This window comes from Nyctibius grandis, chromosome 1 (genome assembly GCF_013368605.1).
Source record: "Nyctibius grandis isolate bNycGra1 chromosome 1, bNycGra1.pri, whole genome shotgun sequence".
Taxonomy (NCBI): domain Eukaryota; kingdom Metazoa; phylum Chordata; class Aves; order Nyctibiiformes; family Nyctibiidae; genus Nyctibius; species Nyctibius grandis.
Window position 1 is genome coordinate 18624501 of NC_090658.1, and position 18731 is coordinate 18643231.

The following is an 18731-nucleotide window of genomic DNA, read 5'->3' on the forward strand; positions in this document are numbered from 1 at the left end:
GCATGGCCAAGGCACTGCTGCATATGTGGCAATCTCTCTCCCCTCACACATACCATGTTTGAAAATAAAACCAATGTTAGCAAAAATAAAGCACTCTGAATTCAGCACCACCACAATTCACATCACCTGGATCATCCTAATTCAGCTTTAAACCGTGACAATAACCAGGGTGTCATTGCCCTTCGTCTTGCATCTTGTCTAGCAGGACAAAGCCTGTCTGGTCAGGAAATAGCTACAGGTGGAAATTTTGGTCAAACCAAGAAAAAAAAAAAAATAAACAGAGCCTTCTTCAGCACTGAGATCCTGGGTTTCTGTTCCAGATGAGCCAACTGAGTCAGCAGTATCAACTTTTGTCCCCTTACTACATCACACGAGCAGCTGGTGATGCTGCCTTAACCTCTATAATAGAAGAAAAGGCATTTAAATGTTCGCATTGTGAACCCCGGGCCATAAGCGTATTGTTTAATTTTTTGGAGGAGAGCTCTGGCAAAGCTAATGACTTTTTATTCCACTCCTTCCTGAAAAAATTCTGGAAAATTGTTGGAAGTGATTAGTTTGTTAGTTTAGTGGGGTGATGCTGGAAACTATGCAGTGATTGCTGAAAACAATCTTCCAAAGGGAAGTGCTGGGAAGGAGAGGACCTCTGAAAATTTTTGAAATCATTTCCACAAAAACTTTCATTCATCAGCTTAATCTTCATGGATTCAGCAAAATGGAAGGGGATTATCCAACACCTCCCTCACCGGACAAACTTCAAGCACTAGTAGCAGCAGGTTCTTCTTTTGGCAAGGAACGTCAGTCCCTTTGCACATGAAATAACTCTCAGGATATTCGTGTAGGATAGATGTTCATCCCACACTGAGGTGCCTCAAAATTAGTGGTATTTGGGTTTCTAAGTCAGTTTGCATGCTTTTGAAATCCTACACTTCTCTGCTGTTCCCAAACAGCAAAAACATCAGGGTGGTTAGTACTTAACAGAACTGTATCATAACATTTTATTCCAGTCTACTAATCTTTAAAAGGCCACTGAGAGTCCTTTCCAATATCCATGTTTGTCTTTTGTGAGTCTAATGCTTAGTTATCATACCTTTCTCAGTCTGGAAATGGCAGCAACTAACTCCTCTCATTTGCATTTTTTAGTTATTCTTCTACTATAACCTTATTTCAAGAGAGATTATCTCCACCTGCTACAAACTTGTAAGTGGAGCGCTGGTGTAAAAATCACAGCACCAGCTGCATTCTCTCTGGACCTAGATTTGAAGAAAGGCTGCCTGAGGAGAAGCCCAGATGTTCAGCCAGCAGTAGGAGCTGCTTCTGCAGAGGAGAATAATCCCTTTGTAGCAGCTCCACAGAGGACACACGGACATCTGCACCCAGCACCTCCACGCCTACCAAGCCACATGATAAAGCATCGACCCAGACTGGAAGTGCCTGTACCTCTGCACACACAATGTCTCTGACACTTTCAGGCCCTGCTGCAGCAGTGGGTAGTGACAAGTTCAAGCCCCAGGCCCCATCCCGATCACCACAACACTTCAGCCACAGCCCTGTTAGTGTCCAGGCTGCAGCTTCTGCCCCATCTGATACTTCACCACATCACATTCCTTTTACACCAGGGCTGAGGCTTCCTGCCTTTTGATTCGGGAATCCACATTTAGCAGCTATGCAGGCTCCCCAGGCTAACCTGTTTCCCTTCTGTGAGCCATGGCTTTCAACATCCATGGCTAGCAGCAGCCTTTGCTGCTGCTATGCCAAGGCCACCGCACAGCCCAGCTCCAGTGTACCCTCATTGCCCTGCTTGCATCTGCCATCCAAATAAATCTTTTCTAGTTGTCTTGTCCTGTCTCTGCACCCTGGGGGGTTGCCTGCAGGGAGATGAACTGGTTTGCTCCACCCCAGGGAAGTCAAAGGCCCCAGGCACTAGTGGTGTGCTCAGCAAAACCCAGCAAAAGGGCAGCATGTGGCTAATCCAGTAGCTGCACCAGCAGCAAACGGTACACAGCAGTGCTATACAGCACAGTCTGACCATGAAAAGATTCCCTGAATTAGGTCCTAGGATAAAAGAGCTGAGTATGTGATTCCACCTCCCAGTTTAAGCATCCGTATGCCAGATGATAACTGCCTATTAAACTGCAACTGGGAATCGGCAGACAAACATACTTCATCTCATGCCCTGTCCCAATTAGTCTAAAATAGGTATTGCTGAGTCAGTGGCTTCGATTACAGAAATCAGAGATCTTTAACAGAATTTGACAGTTTTTCAGGTTTGCATAAAGTCCTCTAGAAGCAGATCAAAGTGGGAATACTAGTTCTAGTCAGGTTCACAGGTGAAAACAAACTTCCTACAAAAATGTACCCAATGAAATCATTAATGTTACAGAGGTGATCTTCCCTCCCCACATCCCACAGCAAGGATCCCTCCTTGCAGTGTTGCACTCCTAGTGATCGCCTTGGGGTCTAACTTCCCTGCTTAGTGCAGAGCTCCTTCCCCAAGGTGAAGGCCTTTAGACTCTGGCCATCAGCGCTCCCATTCAGCAGCATGGCTACGAAACACCCCCAGCTGGCATAACTCACAGCTGGCCTCTTCCATTGTATTCGCCGCAGCTTATCCTCTGGGAGCAGGTTGGGACCGATGGAGCTGATGCGAGCAGGGAAGGTGGCATCCTCAAAAAGCAGTCCTTGGCTCAGACACAAGGCTCGCAGGTGGTTGAAGTCCTGGTTATTAAATTTCTTCAGGTTCTGGAGACTTCCCGTTGCCCCTGTTGTCTGCCAGCCCTGCTCCAGCGTCAGAGCTGAGCCGGGGGCGAGCATTGTGCCCCTTTCCTGTGAAGGAGAGACATGGACTGCCATTAGTTTCCTGATCTGAAGTGGTGCCTTAGGAGTGTGTGGGAAAGCAAACACCTCCCTCCCCCCCAAGAGGACTGTGGAGCAGCAGTTTGCAAAGCTGAGGGCAGTCACAGTGACAAAATCCTTATTAGCTGGAAATGCCTGGGGAAAGAGTAGTAGTCAAATCCCAACTGGTTTATCTTAAACCAGTGCTGTCACTGCTATAAATTCAATTTTGAGTCTTCCCTGAGGACAGGGAGCAAAGCTGTTAGTGAGCCGCTGTGCGAGCATTGAGGTACATCTGCAATATAAGCCAGCGTAGGGGATGGAGTAGGAGCTGCAGACACAGGGGAGGAGGGAGGTGGTGTGAGCAGGAAGGCTGCTCAGAGGTACCCAGGACTCTTCTGGCCATGGATCACACCTGTGCCCAGGGCACTTTTCAAGTTATTTAATTTCCACAAGTGAGCACTTGACAGTCACTCCCCATGAGACCTAAAGAAGGCAGAGACTTGCCTTTCCTTGGGATCTGCTCCAAAGACCTCAGACAGATTAGAGGGTGGCTTCCTACTAGCCTACACAGACACTTCACCAGACTCCCTAAAGCTACAGCGCTGAGATGGGACCAAGCTGCAACATCCAGAACCTGCAATACTTGCTCACACAAGTATGCACCAAGGTCTGGGGTTTTTGGACTCGTTTGGAGGCCAGTGTTTAAACGGATCTGAATTGTAGATTCATATTTAAACTGGGCAGTCATTGTGTGGCATCTGTAGCTATTCCAATCTGGAGCAGGTTCAAACCCCTCTTTCTTAATATGTCTAAAGGAAAAGGGCAAGTTTCACTTAGGAAAAGTGAACATTTCACACACACAGTGAAACCCTAGAATGGACAGACCTGCTAATATATCTGCTGGCACAGCTAGGGAAGGATGCAGGAGATAAAATCTCCCTTTGTGAACTCTGTCCCCTTTCAGTCATCAAAGAGCACAGCAGCACTCTTGCTATCAAACGTCTACTTGTGTTCCAAAGGCACACAGGGCATCATCCATGGAGACGCTGGACTGTGGAGTGAAAGGACTTTTGGGACACAAGTAGAAGCACACAGGAAGGTGGTAAACCTGCATGTTTGGACAGGCAGTGGCACCAGAGCTTTAAAAGAGGAATTTGTTTTGTCTAACTGGAATAGGGGCTTTCAGGTGCATTCCCCAGAGCCTCAAGGATGTACAGAGAGACGCACACATGAGCACCATCTCCTGGGGGTCTTCCTTCAGCTAAAAAGCTCTGTTGTGGAGTTCAGAGTAGTAGCAGGAAGGCTGTTCAGCCTGCCTTGCCTCCTGGTTTCTCCAGCACCTTTCACCACACAAAATTACGTGTTCCTGGGTCAAAATATAACTTGAGATCCACACCAGCTTTCACCCTCCCTTTGCACTTGCCCTCACAAAAACAAACTTCAACTGTCCTGAGCTATAATTCCCCTTTTGTCCCTCTCCTTATGACAAGCAAAGCCCCTGGTGAAGCCCTGCATTAGCAGATTTTTAAGGTCAAGGAAGATTGCTGTGATCACCTTCTCTGGCTTCTTGCATTACAGATGCCACTGCACTTGATCCAGTGATCACAGGATCACAGAATGTTAGGGACTGGAAGGGACCTTGAAAGATCATCTAGTCCAATCCCCCTGCCGGAGCAGGACTACCTAGATCATGTCATGCAGGAACGCGTCCAGGTGGGCTTTGAATGTCTCCAGAGAAGGAGACAGTGATTCCTGGCCTTAGCTCCTGGCTTCTACTTAAGATGTACTTTCTCATAAATTAGCACTGGAAAATCTACCACATGCCCTGGGCAAGACACTCCTATAGTTAATTAACTTCACCATGCTGATTTCCAGCCTGAAGTCACCTAGTTTCAGTTTCAAGCCACTGGATGCCATCATTGGGTTTTTTTGTTTCTTTGTTTTAGTAGATGAAAGGGCTCTTTTCCTACCAAACTTATCTGTAGATCTGATATGTTCTTGGTGTGTACAAATAGAGCAGATGGTTCCAGTAAGAGCAAAGCCTCAGATTTTTTATTGTGAATCGTTCCCACGTGAAAAACACAGACCAGCCACACCGAAGGTGCGATACAGCCCACATACACACATACACTTTCTACTTAGTGTCATCACCTTTCTCTGTGCTTCAAGTCACTTGGCCTCCTGGCTTTGTAACAACAGCCTAGAAGAATAAGGAGTTTTGCATCTCCTTGTTTTAACTAAAAGCCCCACAAAAAAATCAGATGGAATTCAGAAACCACCCTCAGCCAACAAGAAGAGAGAACATTCCCCTTGGGCTTGCTTTTTTTAATACAAAGGAAATAAATCTCATGTAATGTACCGTAAGACGACAAGGGAATGGCTTCTTCTTAACAAACACTCATTTGAAACTGTGCCCAGGCCCCATGCATGCTAAGATCTGTTTCTTGCAACAGTGTTCCAGCAAAACTGATTACTAATTCCAAAACTCAAATTAAAACTAACAGAGCTTGAAGGCTGGGTTTGACATGTGTTCCCTCTCTTCTGACAGAGAACAAGAGTTTTTAGCACGTGTGTGTGTGTTTAATTACATTGTTTAATGTATCTGGAATAAATCAGCAACCAGACTGAAGAAAATAATACACTTAACCACTTTTCCCTTGCAGGAATAACTTAATCAGCACTGTGTCTGGGGGCACACATGCACAGATACATGAGCTCTACATCCATCTGTGCCACTGCACAGGCAGCCCATGGGGTCACACACACCTGGTTAGCACTTTCCTGTCCACACCAGCACAGTCTGCCAGCCAGCTCTTTCAGAGCAGCATCCTGAGCCCTGGCCACAGGTTGGCTCTCATGAGTGCATCAGCAACAGCAAAGATCACAACGGCTTTTAAAGCAGAATATTGCCTGCCTGATTGGGGAGCTTCTTACTGTTACTGAACTCTGAGGCAGAACGACTTTAAAGTTAGAATGCAATGAGTCTCAGAGGCACTGCCCTTGGACTGGGCCCTGCTGCAAGACATTGGGAGAGAGGGAGGGATTTCAAACACTCACAAAAGCTGGTTCAGACATATTGTGAAACACTGGAGAAAAACAAGAGACTGACTCTCAACTAAGGAAGGAAATTATTCTTCAGAAGGGGTTAAACATACATTTACTTAGTCCTGGGATCTCCTCTAGTACATTTCCTTACCTGAAATGGAGAAAGGAATCACACCTAACTTTGCATCTACTGCTCTTTTTTGGTGCCTCTTCCTTCTCAGCAGAAAGAGATCCTTCTTCCTGCTTTCTGTCTCAGAGAGGGCGTCAAATGACAAATGTTGAGGAAGGGAAGGGGAGAAGTAGAAAAGCTACGGAGAGAAGAAGAAAAAGAGATCAAGTGTGACACTTGGAAGGGATGTGAAGGAAAGGGGAGTCTCTGAGGATATCAGAGCAAAAGGTTTGGTGACCCCCGCAGAAAGTAACCTGGGAACCCAACGACCCACCATTTTCTGCATTAAACAGCTTAAAAGCCAGCAGCAAAGGGTGTGCCTCGTCTTCCTCCAGCACTCATTCACTAAAGATGTCAAGCAACTATTATAATCAGGTACTCAATGGTGGCAAATACTACTGACAGCTAATTACACTTTGCATAAAGATTTATGTCAGAGTACAGGCATAATTTCCTTCAATGGCATCTGATATTTTTCACTGAGTAGAAAGTGGAAATAGGCAATTAGAAACTTGTCTGCTTCATAGCTGAACTATCCACCTTCTCCTCTTCACCAATTTTCTCAAAACATTTCCCTTACATGTTGGCTCAGCTGGGTTTCTGTACCTTAGGAAGAGCAGATGAATTTTCTCAAACTCTACAAAGAATACTAGAAAAGCCAAAAAGCCAGCAGCCCTTCTTCCCTCGTTCCCTCTCAAACACTCCAAACTATCAGTGTACATTTCATCTCACCCATAATATTCAATATATGCTACAGTAATGCAAGCATTCATTCCCTCTAAGATCCTGTCACTCATGTATTTGGAGCATTGTAAAAAATTTGGGGAGTCAGTTCTAGAATGGTCTTATAATGAAGGACAGCATGAGTTTATTAGCTCTCCTTGCATTCAGAGAAAAAACAAATGAGAGAGTGCTGCTTTTCAGCAGCTTGTCCACTGCGGCAGCAAACTGCAGAGGCAGAGGAGGGACCTGAACCTGGGCATCCCAAACCCCAGACAGACAACAGCATCTTGTACATACAATGTCTGAAAGCCTTGAGTACCTCAGAAAATCAAAACCAAAGCCAGGCTCTTTGGCAGCCCTCCGGGAGATTACTTTCCCAGTGGCATCGTGCAATGACCTTCTGCTCCAAACAGTCTGTGAAGTACTCCCTTCTGGCTATTTTTTAAGACAATTTTCTCTTTGTTTTGCACACATAGCATAGGACAGTTCCAGATAACTTTTTTCTACCTCATTTAACAGCAGCATGCAGTAACTGTAGAGTCCTCCTCCTCTTAGGATCTCCACTCCCACTTGATCCCGTTACTTCTGACAACTTACCATTTTACAGTAAGGCTCTTTCTAAGGGTGGTACATTCATCTTTTCTTTCCCTCCACGTAACATTAAGGACAGGGACTCTAATTCATTCTGTCTCCCCAAGACAAATCCCTCTCAATGTGTCTGTGGTGCTTTTCCAGCACTATCATCACTTGTATTTCACCTGCTTCATCTCGTACTAAGCAAAACAACAAAGTGATGTTTTACCTGCAATGCCTCCGATGTAACTCGCCAGCCAACACCAACAGAGTAACAGACAGACTGGCACTATCCCCATTCTCCTTTATAGGGCAGCTTTCGCCACGCCTTAAGTAAACGTAACCAAGTTGAAGTCAAGTTCAAGGCCAAAAGCACGCAATCTGACTCAGGCATAATAGTTTCATACAGACACCATACCGTGGAGAGAAACATATATACACATCTATTAGCCATCTACAATGAAACGTCTATTGACCTATATCAGCTGATAGTTTCCTGTGGCTAACTGTGGCTTCAGTCATAGTTATTCCTATAAGTAAACAGGATTTGTTTGCACCTCCCACATGTTCACATTATCTGTTTTCCTCCTCACACCACCAGGAAATGCAGCAATCATCCTGGATCCAGGCACAGCCTGGCAGGACTCACCACGAGACAAGTTATCAGAGCTGTGTGTGACTCTGCAGGAGTAAAAGCAGCGGATATTTTTAGGCCAATACCTGTAGCATGTACGCTGGGCTCTTACTTAAATTCCACACCAGTTCACCCACTTGGCTAGTTCATTTCCTCCAGGATTGCCTGAGGATGTACAAGTTATCCATATATTTAGGACACCTAGGGCACTGGCCTCCGTTATCCTAAAGCCCAAAAACAAATTAAAGAATATCTAGCAGAAGTATGGGAAGGAGGAGGTTATTTCATTTTTGGGAGGCCAAGCTGAGATAGCATAAAGAGGCCCAAAATCCAAGGGAATGGGTGCAGCGCATTCTCAGGGACATGTTCTCTGGCAGCAACCCTGTGTATTCCTACAGCCTGTAAATGTTTTTCAAGAAAAGGCCCTTTATGTCCTGGTGGACAGCAAGCTGAACAACGCGCCCTTGCAATAAAGCAAACCGATGGCATCCTGGGCTGCATGAGCTGCAGCAGAGCCAGCAGGTCAAGGCACGGGATCCTTCCCCTTTGCACAGCGCTTTTGAGATCATATCTGCAATACTATGTTCAGTTGCAAGCTGTTCAGTGTAAGAGGGACACTGAAAGTGCAGGAAGTCCAGCAGAAACCCACCAGGATGGTCAGGGGGCTGGAGTACACATGTGAGAGAAGAGTCTGAGCGCCTAATTGCAGAAACCTAAAGAGACCTAATTGCAGTCTCCCACTAACTAAAAGGCAGTTACAGAGAAGGTGGAGACAGACTCTTCTTGAAGGTGCACAGCAGTAGGACAGAGGCAATAGGCACAAACAGCAGCAAGGGAAATTACACATGGTTGGAGAGAAAAAAATTCTTCAGGGTGGTTCAGCCCAAGAACAGATGCCTGGAGAGACTGGAGCAGCTCCACCCTTGGAGACATTCAGCTGGATGAGGCCATGAGCACCTAACTTGGAAGTCAACCCTGCTTTGAGCTGGAGTTGGACTCAAAGACCTCCTGAGGCCCCTTCTCAGAGAACTATCTCTATGCTTCACTGTTTCTCAAACTGCAGCTCATGCAGCAGCATCCAGGCTGGGTTCAGGCCAGCTGGGCTGCATTCAAGTGGGACACAGCAGTGGCTGTGGACACAGAAGTCCACGGTGGTTGCAAAGCTCACCTGAAGACCTGCATGGTTAGTGCACTTTAAGCACTATGCTGAGGCACCACTGCTGTCAATACCCCAGCTAGCAAATAGAAAACCAGTTCATGTTATGGCTGCATATAAACAGCAGGTTAGGTACTTATCCCAAGAAATTACCCTCTCTTTTTCAAGCTACCACAGCTTATTCATCAAGAGAAAAGTTACTCTGCAGTGAATGTTCATGAAGTTTAGCTTGGGGCTTAACAGAAAAACTTACCAATGTGTAGTTCTTCCCTTACCCAAAGTAACAGAAGCACCTGGGCTCAGAAATTTCTTCAGAACAAGACTTTCTACTTGGACTGCAGTCTCTTTGAGGTGAGATGTTAGCAGTTCCCATAGCAGCTGGTCCCTAGGAGCTTGGGGAGACGAGAACATAAAAGCACTCATGAAAAAGACAGTTCAGCTTCTTCATCAATGATTAAGCTAGTTCTGTGGGTCTCCAGACCTGGATCTTTAAAAGCTGTGCACTGCAACCTGCCTACTCACAGTTTAGGGCTCTCATTTCCTCATGAGATCTCAACGTTTAGCAAACTCTAATAGAAAATGCCTACGTGTAAATTAGAGCAAAACCTGCCCCAGAGAGCAAAACAGGTGCAGTTTTGCTTTAAGAGCTGTTTTCCACAACTGCTACATAAATAAAATCTGATTGCAATAGAAGCAGGGAGTGAAGATTTCCTTCATTGCAGGAAAGGAGCTCTGGGGTGATAAATGACAGTGCTGCTAGCTCATCTGACAGCACGTGTGCTGTTAATCGCCTCCTCTCTGGGGAAACGGCAGGTATATTCCCCTCCAGGTATGGTGATTCATTGTCTGGAACTGATACCTCTGCTTAAAAGGTGGATTAACATGATTTAAGAAATATTCATTGCAAAGTTGATTAGAAAGCACCATCACCAACCTGGCAGGAGATTTCAGTTATTGCAGTATGACACCATTTTGAGATTGTCAGCTTTTCTGCAGAAGGCTGTATTGATGTGTTCATTTTCACAGTGGTTCCAGAGAAGGAAATCCAGAAGGCAGAGGGATTTATGCACAGTAATAAGCCTTCGGATTATTTGCTCTCCTAACTGTTTGTGGAATCCTGCAAGAAAAAAAAAAAAGGTGGCGTTTGAGTGAAAAGCACAGGCCTGTTCATTGGGAGAGCAGAGGTCTTTTCTGCTAGTGGCACCCTGTGAGATTGTGGCAGATGCAACATTGCCCTAACTTGAGGTTTGCTTTCTCAGAGCAGGGACATTAATCCACCTTAGGGTAGCTGTGCAGCTTAATCCACTCATGAGTAAAAGATGCTGAGGGAATCACTGGAAACTCAAAACTGCTTCTACGCTGTTGGATACCACCTCAGGGACGTTAAAAGCACAGATAAAGGAGGGCTCCTATGCTTAGGATCAAGTTCTGCGGTGCTTTCCTTCCTTTGGTCCAGTGGGCACTAGCACCAAAGGGCAAATACCAAGAACTACTGTTGAACCCGTGTTTTCTATGAAGTTAGCATGGCTTGCAAGGTCTCAGCTGGCACTGCAGAATGTGATGTACTTTAGGATTTAATGAACCTTTATTCTTCTCTGCCCTGGAATAAAAATACACAGAAAATACACAAAACTGGGGTTTCTTTTAAAAGAGATTTTAAAATAAATATATTCTCCCCTGCTTTGCCCAGCTTTCATGAGGGCAGACTGCTGTTCTGCACAGGCAGCAGCCTCTCTGAGGCAGTGAGTTTTGTATCATCTTTTGGGGTGGGAGCACGGGGAGAACAGCATAACTTTGCCCAAGTATGGGTGGAAGCTTCGGCATCAAGAAAGGCAACTCCCCTCACCCCACCCACAAAACTTATGTGCTGAAGTATTAAGACTGCTCTCGTTTGCAACATTTCAGACATATGTCTTTATTTCGTACTTCCGCTGCTTTTACCCCGTGAATATTACACTCTTTTTAGCAGAAATACTCCTTATACCATGGTAAATAAAAGAAACAGGCTGGGAGTTTTTCCAGGGTAGCGAACACAGCTTCGTTTTGTGTAAAGAAGGAATCTTCCTTCCATCACCTTCACATTTGCTGCAATGATTGGGTGTCCCACGGCTTTTGCATTACAGGGCTTACGGAAGAACACTATCAATCCATTTCATTTCCTCATTCATTATTTCGTATATAGGTCAAGTGTTACCATTTGCTTCTCTTAGACATGATGCAGGGAGGCTATGAATAATATTATTCATAGACAATCTCCTTTGCTCTGTGTTTATGCACTCATATTTCTGGAAGGACCTGCCCTTCTGAAGCACAAACTTTTATGGTTGTGTAAACTAACAAACAGGCAAACAGCAAAGTCCTACTTCAACATCTGTTTTTACCCAGCCCTCACCCACGAGCTGCCCCTTCGTGCAAATTCACCACGAGCTGCAGCACTTTCCCATATTCACATGGGAATCATTTTGCTCGTAAATGAAGTACAACTGCTGCTGGAGTGAAATGTGGCAGCTGCTTAACAGTACATAATGAATCCGCACTGCTAGATCCTACTGCCACTTGAGGGAGGGGGGATTTGGTGTGAAAAATACATCTCTCTGGAGCCCTATTTTCAGAAGAAATATCCACCCACTTCAGACTACAGCAGGAATTCTTCAAGAATAAAAATGAAAAGAATAAAAGAACCAGGCAGCCTGCTACTGACACCCATGTTAGCACTAGAATTTCCCAGTGGAATATTTTTCCTTCAGAAAAATACTAATCTGTCAAACAGGAAAGCCACTAGCAATAAATTTTCACCATGAGAAACACACAATACATTTCAATAACGCCACTAGGTTCCATTTTGACTTTGGAATAGTCTCATTTTTTGCTTATGAAAAACCCTTCACTTCAAAATCCTCTCTGTGTTATCCAAAAGGTTTAACATTGCAATGTAAAAAAAGATTCCAAGTGTTATTGCAATAGCTCACTGCATTCAGTCTGACATTATTGTTCAGAATGTGGTTTCCCAGGAAATTTTGGACTTTGTTTTTCATTTGAATGAGGAACAGAATATTAAAGTACTTTGAATGTACCGAACCTCCACAAAACTGAAAGCCCAGTTTGGCCCCACAGCGGCTAGCACTGAAACTCTCCATGAGAATGAGCCCATACCATCATCATGAGTAACATCAAAGCATTTTTTAAACAGAGCTGTCATGACATTATCCTTGCAAGTGACATGGACACCCTTTCAGCTGGTCATAGCACTGCTGGTTTGCTTTACCAGACTTTACTAGTAAGGTAAGTAAGCGCACATAGTAAGTGAAGGAGCACTTCTCACCATGGTATCCCTCATCTACCTCTTCATAAACAGATATTGGGTTCCATGAAACATCAATGACTCCATTAGAGCCAGACCTTTGCGGAGGGCACATCAAAATGAAGTTCTTGTTTTCATCAGCATATTAGCCCTTGTTTGGCGTTTCTGCATCCAGCCCTTGTTAAAGCCCTGTAGGCACGAGATAATTTATTTCACGCCTTTTTGTTTTGTTTTTGTCTTGGTGTGAACAGATTGCAATAGTCTCACATTTGTTTGTTTTTCAGAAACATTCCTGCCATCCTCTAATGAAGAATCCTGGCCTGCAGATCATTCACAGACAGTTTACTAGAAACATTTGCAGTTCACAGTCCTCGCCTCAGTCTTTGCTGACTAGTGGCATATATTGCACAGTGCAGCTTCTTCTTCCTTGACATCTCATCATTTGTAAGGTGCCAACAAGGATGCGCTGTGTTCCAGTCAGAAAGGCAACTTGCTGTCCACATTTCCTTCTTGCTCCCACAAGACATCCAACACCTGGGGATAGTAAAGGCTGCAATTTGAGACAAGCCAGATAGCTGCTCTGGTATTCCGTGTTCGTCAGCATATGCTCAAAACCTAAAATGGGGTTACTATCCAAATCAGGGCAGAGAAAAGGGATCTGAAGCTAACTGTGGCAAGCCCTAACACTGTCACAGTGGAGTTAAAACCATGAGGTTGCTGGAAGTCACAGACACAACATCCTAGCCTTGTCCTGTCAGGAGACCTTGAGGAGCTTCTCCACCACACAGTGAGCATGTTGTATACTGACAGTGTTGGTCATCGTTTGAATACATTCGTTCCGTGAAATACAAATAACGAGAGAGAAGGAGAAACCGAATTAATTTCTCAGGCTAACACTCCCATCAGCAAATTCCTGGAAATTTAAAAGATTAAAAAACAGCAAGCAGATGCTTTTGATGACTCTGGCTTCATCTTCTCTTGATCCAACAGAAGTGACCTTGTCTGAAGCAATAATACCCCAAAATACATACCTAGCAGTTCAAAAAGCAAGACTGTCTTGAAAGAGGATGGAGGGCATGCCAAGACACAGAAACTTGCTGGTAATGTCTGAAAAAAGCATGTTCATCTCAGTTACCATGTTAGGTAAGACAGACAGGTCTTTCTGCCTCTGGGACAGGGCAGCAGGCAGTTTTCCTTGCAGCCCCAGTGAGCACAGGCATGAGGCTCCCGGCATCATGCTGTGTTTCCCTGGAATACACAGGGTGTCCAAAACAGGTGTTTGTAGCATTTGGTTAAATTCTGAATGTGCCCCACTGCAACCAGGAGTTACCATCCATTGCTCTCGATAACTGACACTCCACAGTTCTTCTCACATACACTGAGCCCAAACTCACTCCCATCCCACAGCATCTCCTGCTCAGCAGAAGATGAACTGCAGCACAAGGTGGAGTATGGCGTCTGTCATTGCCCTGCATCCAGCTGCTGCTAGAGCTTTCTCTGAAAAAAGCAGTCCACACTCTGTACCCCTCTCACTGGAGACCGATTTGGTCTCTTTCTAAGAATGATTTTGGCCAAGAGAAGAGTCATTTCACAGCTTTCATGACAGCATCAGCACTTGCCAACATCACAGGGTTGAGCGGTTAAAAAAAAAAAAAACCAAACTTAAAAACATTACCAGCCTGAGCAGAGTCCTGTTTTCTCACGCTGGTGACTTTGTAGCCAGATGCCTCGGAGCTTTCTCATCTGACTGACAGCAAGCAAAAAAACCAAAACACCACCCATAAAGAAGGCAGCTCAGCTTATTCGTGAGGCTGTGGCTGTGCAACACACTTCAGTGGTGTTGCTTCAGCTCAAACCAAAGGAGAATTTGACTGCTTATTTGAAAGGCATAGGAAGTGGGGCAAAGCCATGGAGAAAAGCCCCAGACAGAAGTGGGCTCCCTCCAGTAATCCAGGCAGTTTTGCTTCTGAGGGCTACAGTTAAGGGAAGAGGAAAAAGCAACAAGAAGATTTTGTATAGAAAGAGTTTAGGGATTTACCTGGATTAACTTTTAATACCAATACAGACTGGAAAGGAAAGAGAATTTGTTCTTTTGCAGGAAGGCTCTGGTGGGTGCTCTAGTGCCTAGGACACATGGAAGACTCAAGCCCATCTGAGCCGAAAGAGAAGCAAAGACCATGTGGTGAAGGTCTGGAGAGCAAGCAGAGAATTTAAGGCCAAGTGCCCAGTGGTGCCCTCCCTGGGGCAGTCATCCTGAGCAGCATGGCATCAGGGCTCAGCCTAGGTTCAGACATACAAATGGCTAAATGCCTGATGAAGAAAACTGTGAGGGGCCAGCTGTGACCTGCATGAACAACTATGTCAGCACATGCCACTGCAGCACCCTTGAAAAGAAAGAGTTTGTGTGTTTGCTCTCGTTTTCCATCCTGTTGCCACACACCTGTGGTGCGTCAGGCATGCCATTTTCTATGCTGGCCCTTCACTGTAACCTCTCTTCCCGCTCTGTGCTGGCAACAGGCTCCCATTACATGCATGAGCAGCTTCAGAGCAGCTCCAGCCCTGAGCTCTTTTGTCAGGATGAAAGTCCTCTCTCAGAGTGGCACAACAGGCTTTGATAACGCAGGTCTGCTCTCTCAGCTCTGTTCTATCAGTATGCAGAACAATGAGGATTGGTACTATATCCAAAGTATTAATTAAATACATTAAATAGATAGATAAGGTGTTTAGCTAGGGCTCAGTGCATGTAGGGAGAGCAAGATACCAGTACAGAGAACAGCATACGGTCCCTCGTGAATATTTCTGACACTTTCATTGACGTTTCAACTAATATTCTTCCCAGGTTACCTATATTCTACAATGGATTAAGGAATCTCATCATAGATTACATTTAACTTTTTCAGCCTGACTGTGGTGGAAATACTATATTTCTAAATAGCTGCTTCATCTTTGGGGGGAGGAGGAAGGGGAGGACTAAACCCTAGAAAACTTCTGCAGTCAAGCCCAGGAGGCTATTGGTAACAGTCACAAAACGGGATAGAAATAGGGCCAAAATACAGAACAAGAATGTAAATGGAAGGGCAAAGTCTCAGGTGTGTTACAGAGGATCACTTCTGTGAAAATTATTCCATCCAGTAAAAAAGTGTAAGATGCAAGGCAAGGCCTGAAAGGGAAGAGGGACACACTAGGAGTGGACAAGGCTCAGCAAGACTGGCCCCAGGGTGAGACAGACTTGGAAATTGTTGCTACAAATTGAGGTGAGCAAAACTGGTACAATACTATGCTAGGAAGCACCCAGGAGAGTCTGAAAATAGACTAGAAAACAACATGATAGTGCCTCAATTTCTGGTGCATTTTTAGTTTCAACTAATCTCACTGTACAAGTACTAATACAAAAGAGGGTTTAAGATGGAGCAAGAGCTGGATGACAAGCTCTGGCATCCCCCATAGCCCACCTGATGAGAAAGGTCTCGTCCTTCTCTCAGTCAGCTAATTTCTTCCAGCTACTCTGATGCTGGTGAGCCATGCAGAGATGCAGAAAGGGAGTGACTATGAAGCAGAGTACAGCGAAGCAGCTCTCCTGACTCACTAATGGAAAAGGCAACACCATCCTAGAAGCTCCCAATAACGAACCGGGGACCTTGACTCTGCCACAGTGAACCATCAAAAGTTTGTTCTCCAGAGCAAGATGAGACACTTTGAACTTAAGAACAATCAGTGCTGGGAGCTCTCTGTACTGTCACATTTTGTTCACTAATGTGGGATGAGACTGTGAGGCAATACTGAATCAAGCCCCTTGCTTACTGCATCCAAGAGAAAACTGTATAAGCACGTGTGATGTGCTGAAATGAAGACTAAGCTATTTCTCTCCTGCAGTCTGAATTTCAATTATTGTGCTTGTTTGCAGCGTACTGAGACCAGGCCTCAGTAGCCATTAGCTGAAGAATCAAACTATAACATGTTTGACCCAATGTATGTCCTAGTGAGTGACAGAGAATGATATTGAGGAGGAAATACTGCGGGCTGTGATGGATCGGATTCCTGGAACAAAGAATTACCTTCCTCTTCTCCACTCCCTTTATAGCCTCCTGCCAAAGCACCGGGCACGGTCCTATTAACTATGGGCTACAGAGAGCATTGCAGCATCTTGCAAGGAAATCACACAGATGGGTTTCATGCTAAATAACTGGACTGTCAGAGAAAGACAGAGAGAGAGAAGAGACACTGCATTGCTGGGAGACAAAAACTGAAAATGATATAGCATAGATACCTCATCCTGCTGCTTCTTTGGGGCCGCAGGCTGCTATTTATTATGTGTACAGTGCCTCATACAATAAGACTTTGATCCCTGACTGGAGCTTCTAGAAACTCTGTAATCCAAACAGTAATAACAAACAATTACTTCATGTCAGAATGATGACTGATTAAAAACATCTTATTATGTTTTAACAATTGGGTGTGTAAAACACACAGGGAAGTTTCAGAACAGTTAATCTTTAATTGTTTTTTTATTAAACAAACTGGCTTAATAAATCTCTGGGCATTTCGTTAATGAGCACAGTTACGTGCTGTGGAAAAGCCAAGTGATTATCATAAAAATTATGTTTTATGAAGATTTCTATGCATTTGTTTTACTTGCTGTGTTACCAGGCCTGCAAGACAGGCCACAGAGCTACAGTGTGGCTATACAGTCACTTTTTTAACTCCTTTCAAGTACGCACCCTTTGCCCTTTTTGCTGCTACCATGAGTGGTGATTTAGAGGCAGGTTAGACCCTTTTATCTCATTCAACCCCTTTGTGTTTGTCAGAACTCCAGAGAAAAAAAATTTACTCGTGAAACATTCACAGAGAGACAATCTAAAGCGAAGTCAGAAAGCATTTAGTTGGAAAACAAATTCCCATTTATAATTCAAGAGTGCGTCTCAGAAACACACCTGAAACTCTTGTTTTTCTAACCAGGGATTAGCTCGAGGCCTGGATCTCCAAATAAAACCATGCACAACTGCCTGCTGGCTTCAGGATCGAACCCAAATGTCACTGACTTTGACAGAACAATTCAGCAACTTCAGTGTACCTTGCAGCACATCTTTTGGGGCAAGGCAGCAGCACCCTAGCCCTGCCTTGGGTTGGCATCACATCACAAACGAGCCACGGACATTGAGGCTTTGTCCCTACTGTTAAACACAATTGGAGATGCCAATGGCCCAAGTCTGGCCCTAAGGCCATGTGGCACGTGTCCATACCACAAACTTACTTTCTTCCCAAAAGAAGACAGTCTGACCCAGGCTGGCAGGCGATCAGCATCTGCAGAACTGCTGTCTGGTAGATAATAGTGCTGCTTTGCTAGCCAGCAAAACCAACCTTTTTGGGTAGGATGGCTTTAGTTTCAGAACTGAAGAAAGGCTCATATGCCTGAACGTTTCCCTGGTTCCTTTCTTCTCAGTCTATATTGATAGATTTAACACAAGGTGCTACGTCTCTCTGCCAGACTGAGCTTGCTCTTCATTTTCACCATTCCTATCTGGCACCTCCCTAATGCCTGCCCTCCCACCTGCATCTGTGCAAAGCCATTTGTTAAAGCTTGTGTCACAAGTGCTTGAAAAGTAAATATTTGCAAAGACCAGGTCCACTGACTTTACCTGCTGACAGTTACCTGGGGTTGTGTTCCTCATGGACAGCAAGTCAGGTGTCACTGAAGCCCAGGAAAGTTGACTTGTGTTGCTGTCATCATCAACGCAACGTATTAGAGCCTGAACTGTGGTGCCTGAAGAATTATAGCTAATGCAACGCCCAGAAAGCCTCATTAGCACCAAACCAAACACTGGGCTTCAGCCTGAGCACGGATTTGACTCACACATGGATCTGTTTGCTCTTGATTGAGTAAATGACTTATAAACACCTCCCACGAGCCCTGTGGCCTAGAGAGCAGAGCAGGGCCAGGCCACAAGGTGTTGTGCCCCAAAGTCACACCAGCACCTTCGATTTCACAGAAAGTTACACCAGGTCTAAACTCCACCCGTGTATGTAACAGGCATCTCCCATCGATTTCTCTATCTCTTCCCCCAGTGACAAAGAGGTCCTATTGCCAGGATGTGACTGGGTGGTGGCAGTCTGAGTGCCTTTCATAATGGCAACAGCAGGGTAGTTCAGCAAGGCTGTGGACATCCCTGTTTGAAAGATAGGTCAATGGGCTGGCATGCAATGGAAGTGGCCTATAATCCTCTTGTTTTTTTGAGGAATTATCTTTCCCCCTTTTCAAAGGCTTTGTTTTTTCCCAGGTTCCTGCTGCTTTCATGTT

General features: G+C 45.0%; 1 protein-coding gene across 1 annotated transcript in view; it reads right to left on the reverse strand.

Annotated features, from left to right (window-relative positions):
- Window positions 1-2811, reverse strand: part of CAPN13 (calpain 13) — a 42895-nt gene extending 40084 nt beyond the window's left edge. Inside the window, exon 1 of the mRNA XM_068413541.1 lies at window positions 2575-2811. Within this exon, the coding sequence (XP_068269642.1) occupies window positions 2575-2811 (237 nt within the window). The remainder of the gene's footprint in view (window positions 1-2574) is intronic.
- Between the last annotated feature and the right edge of the window lie 15920 nt (window positions 2812-18731).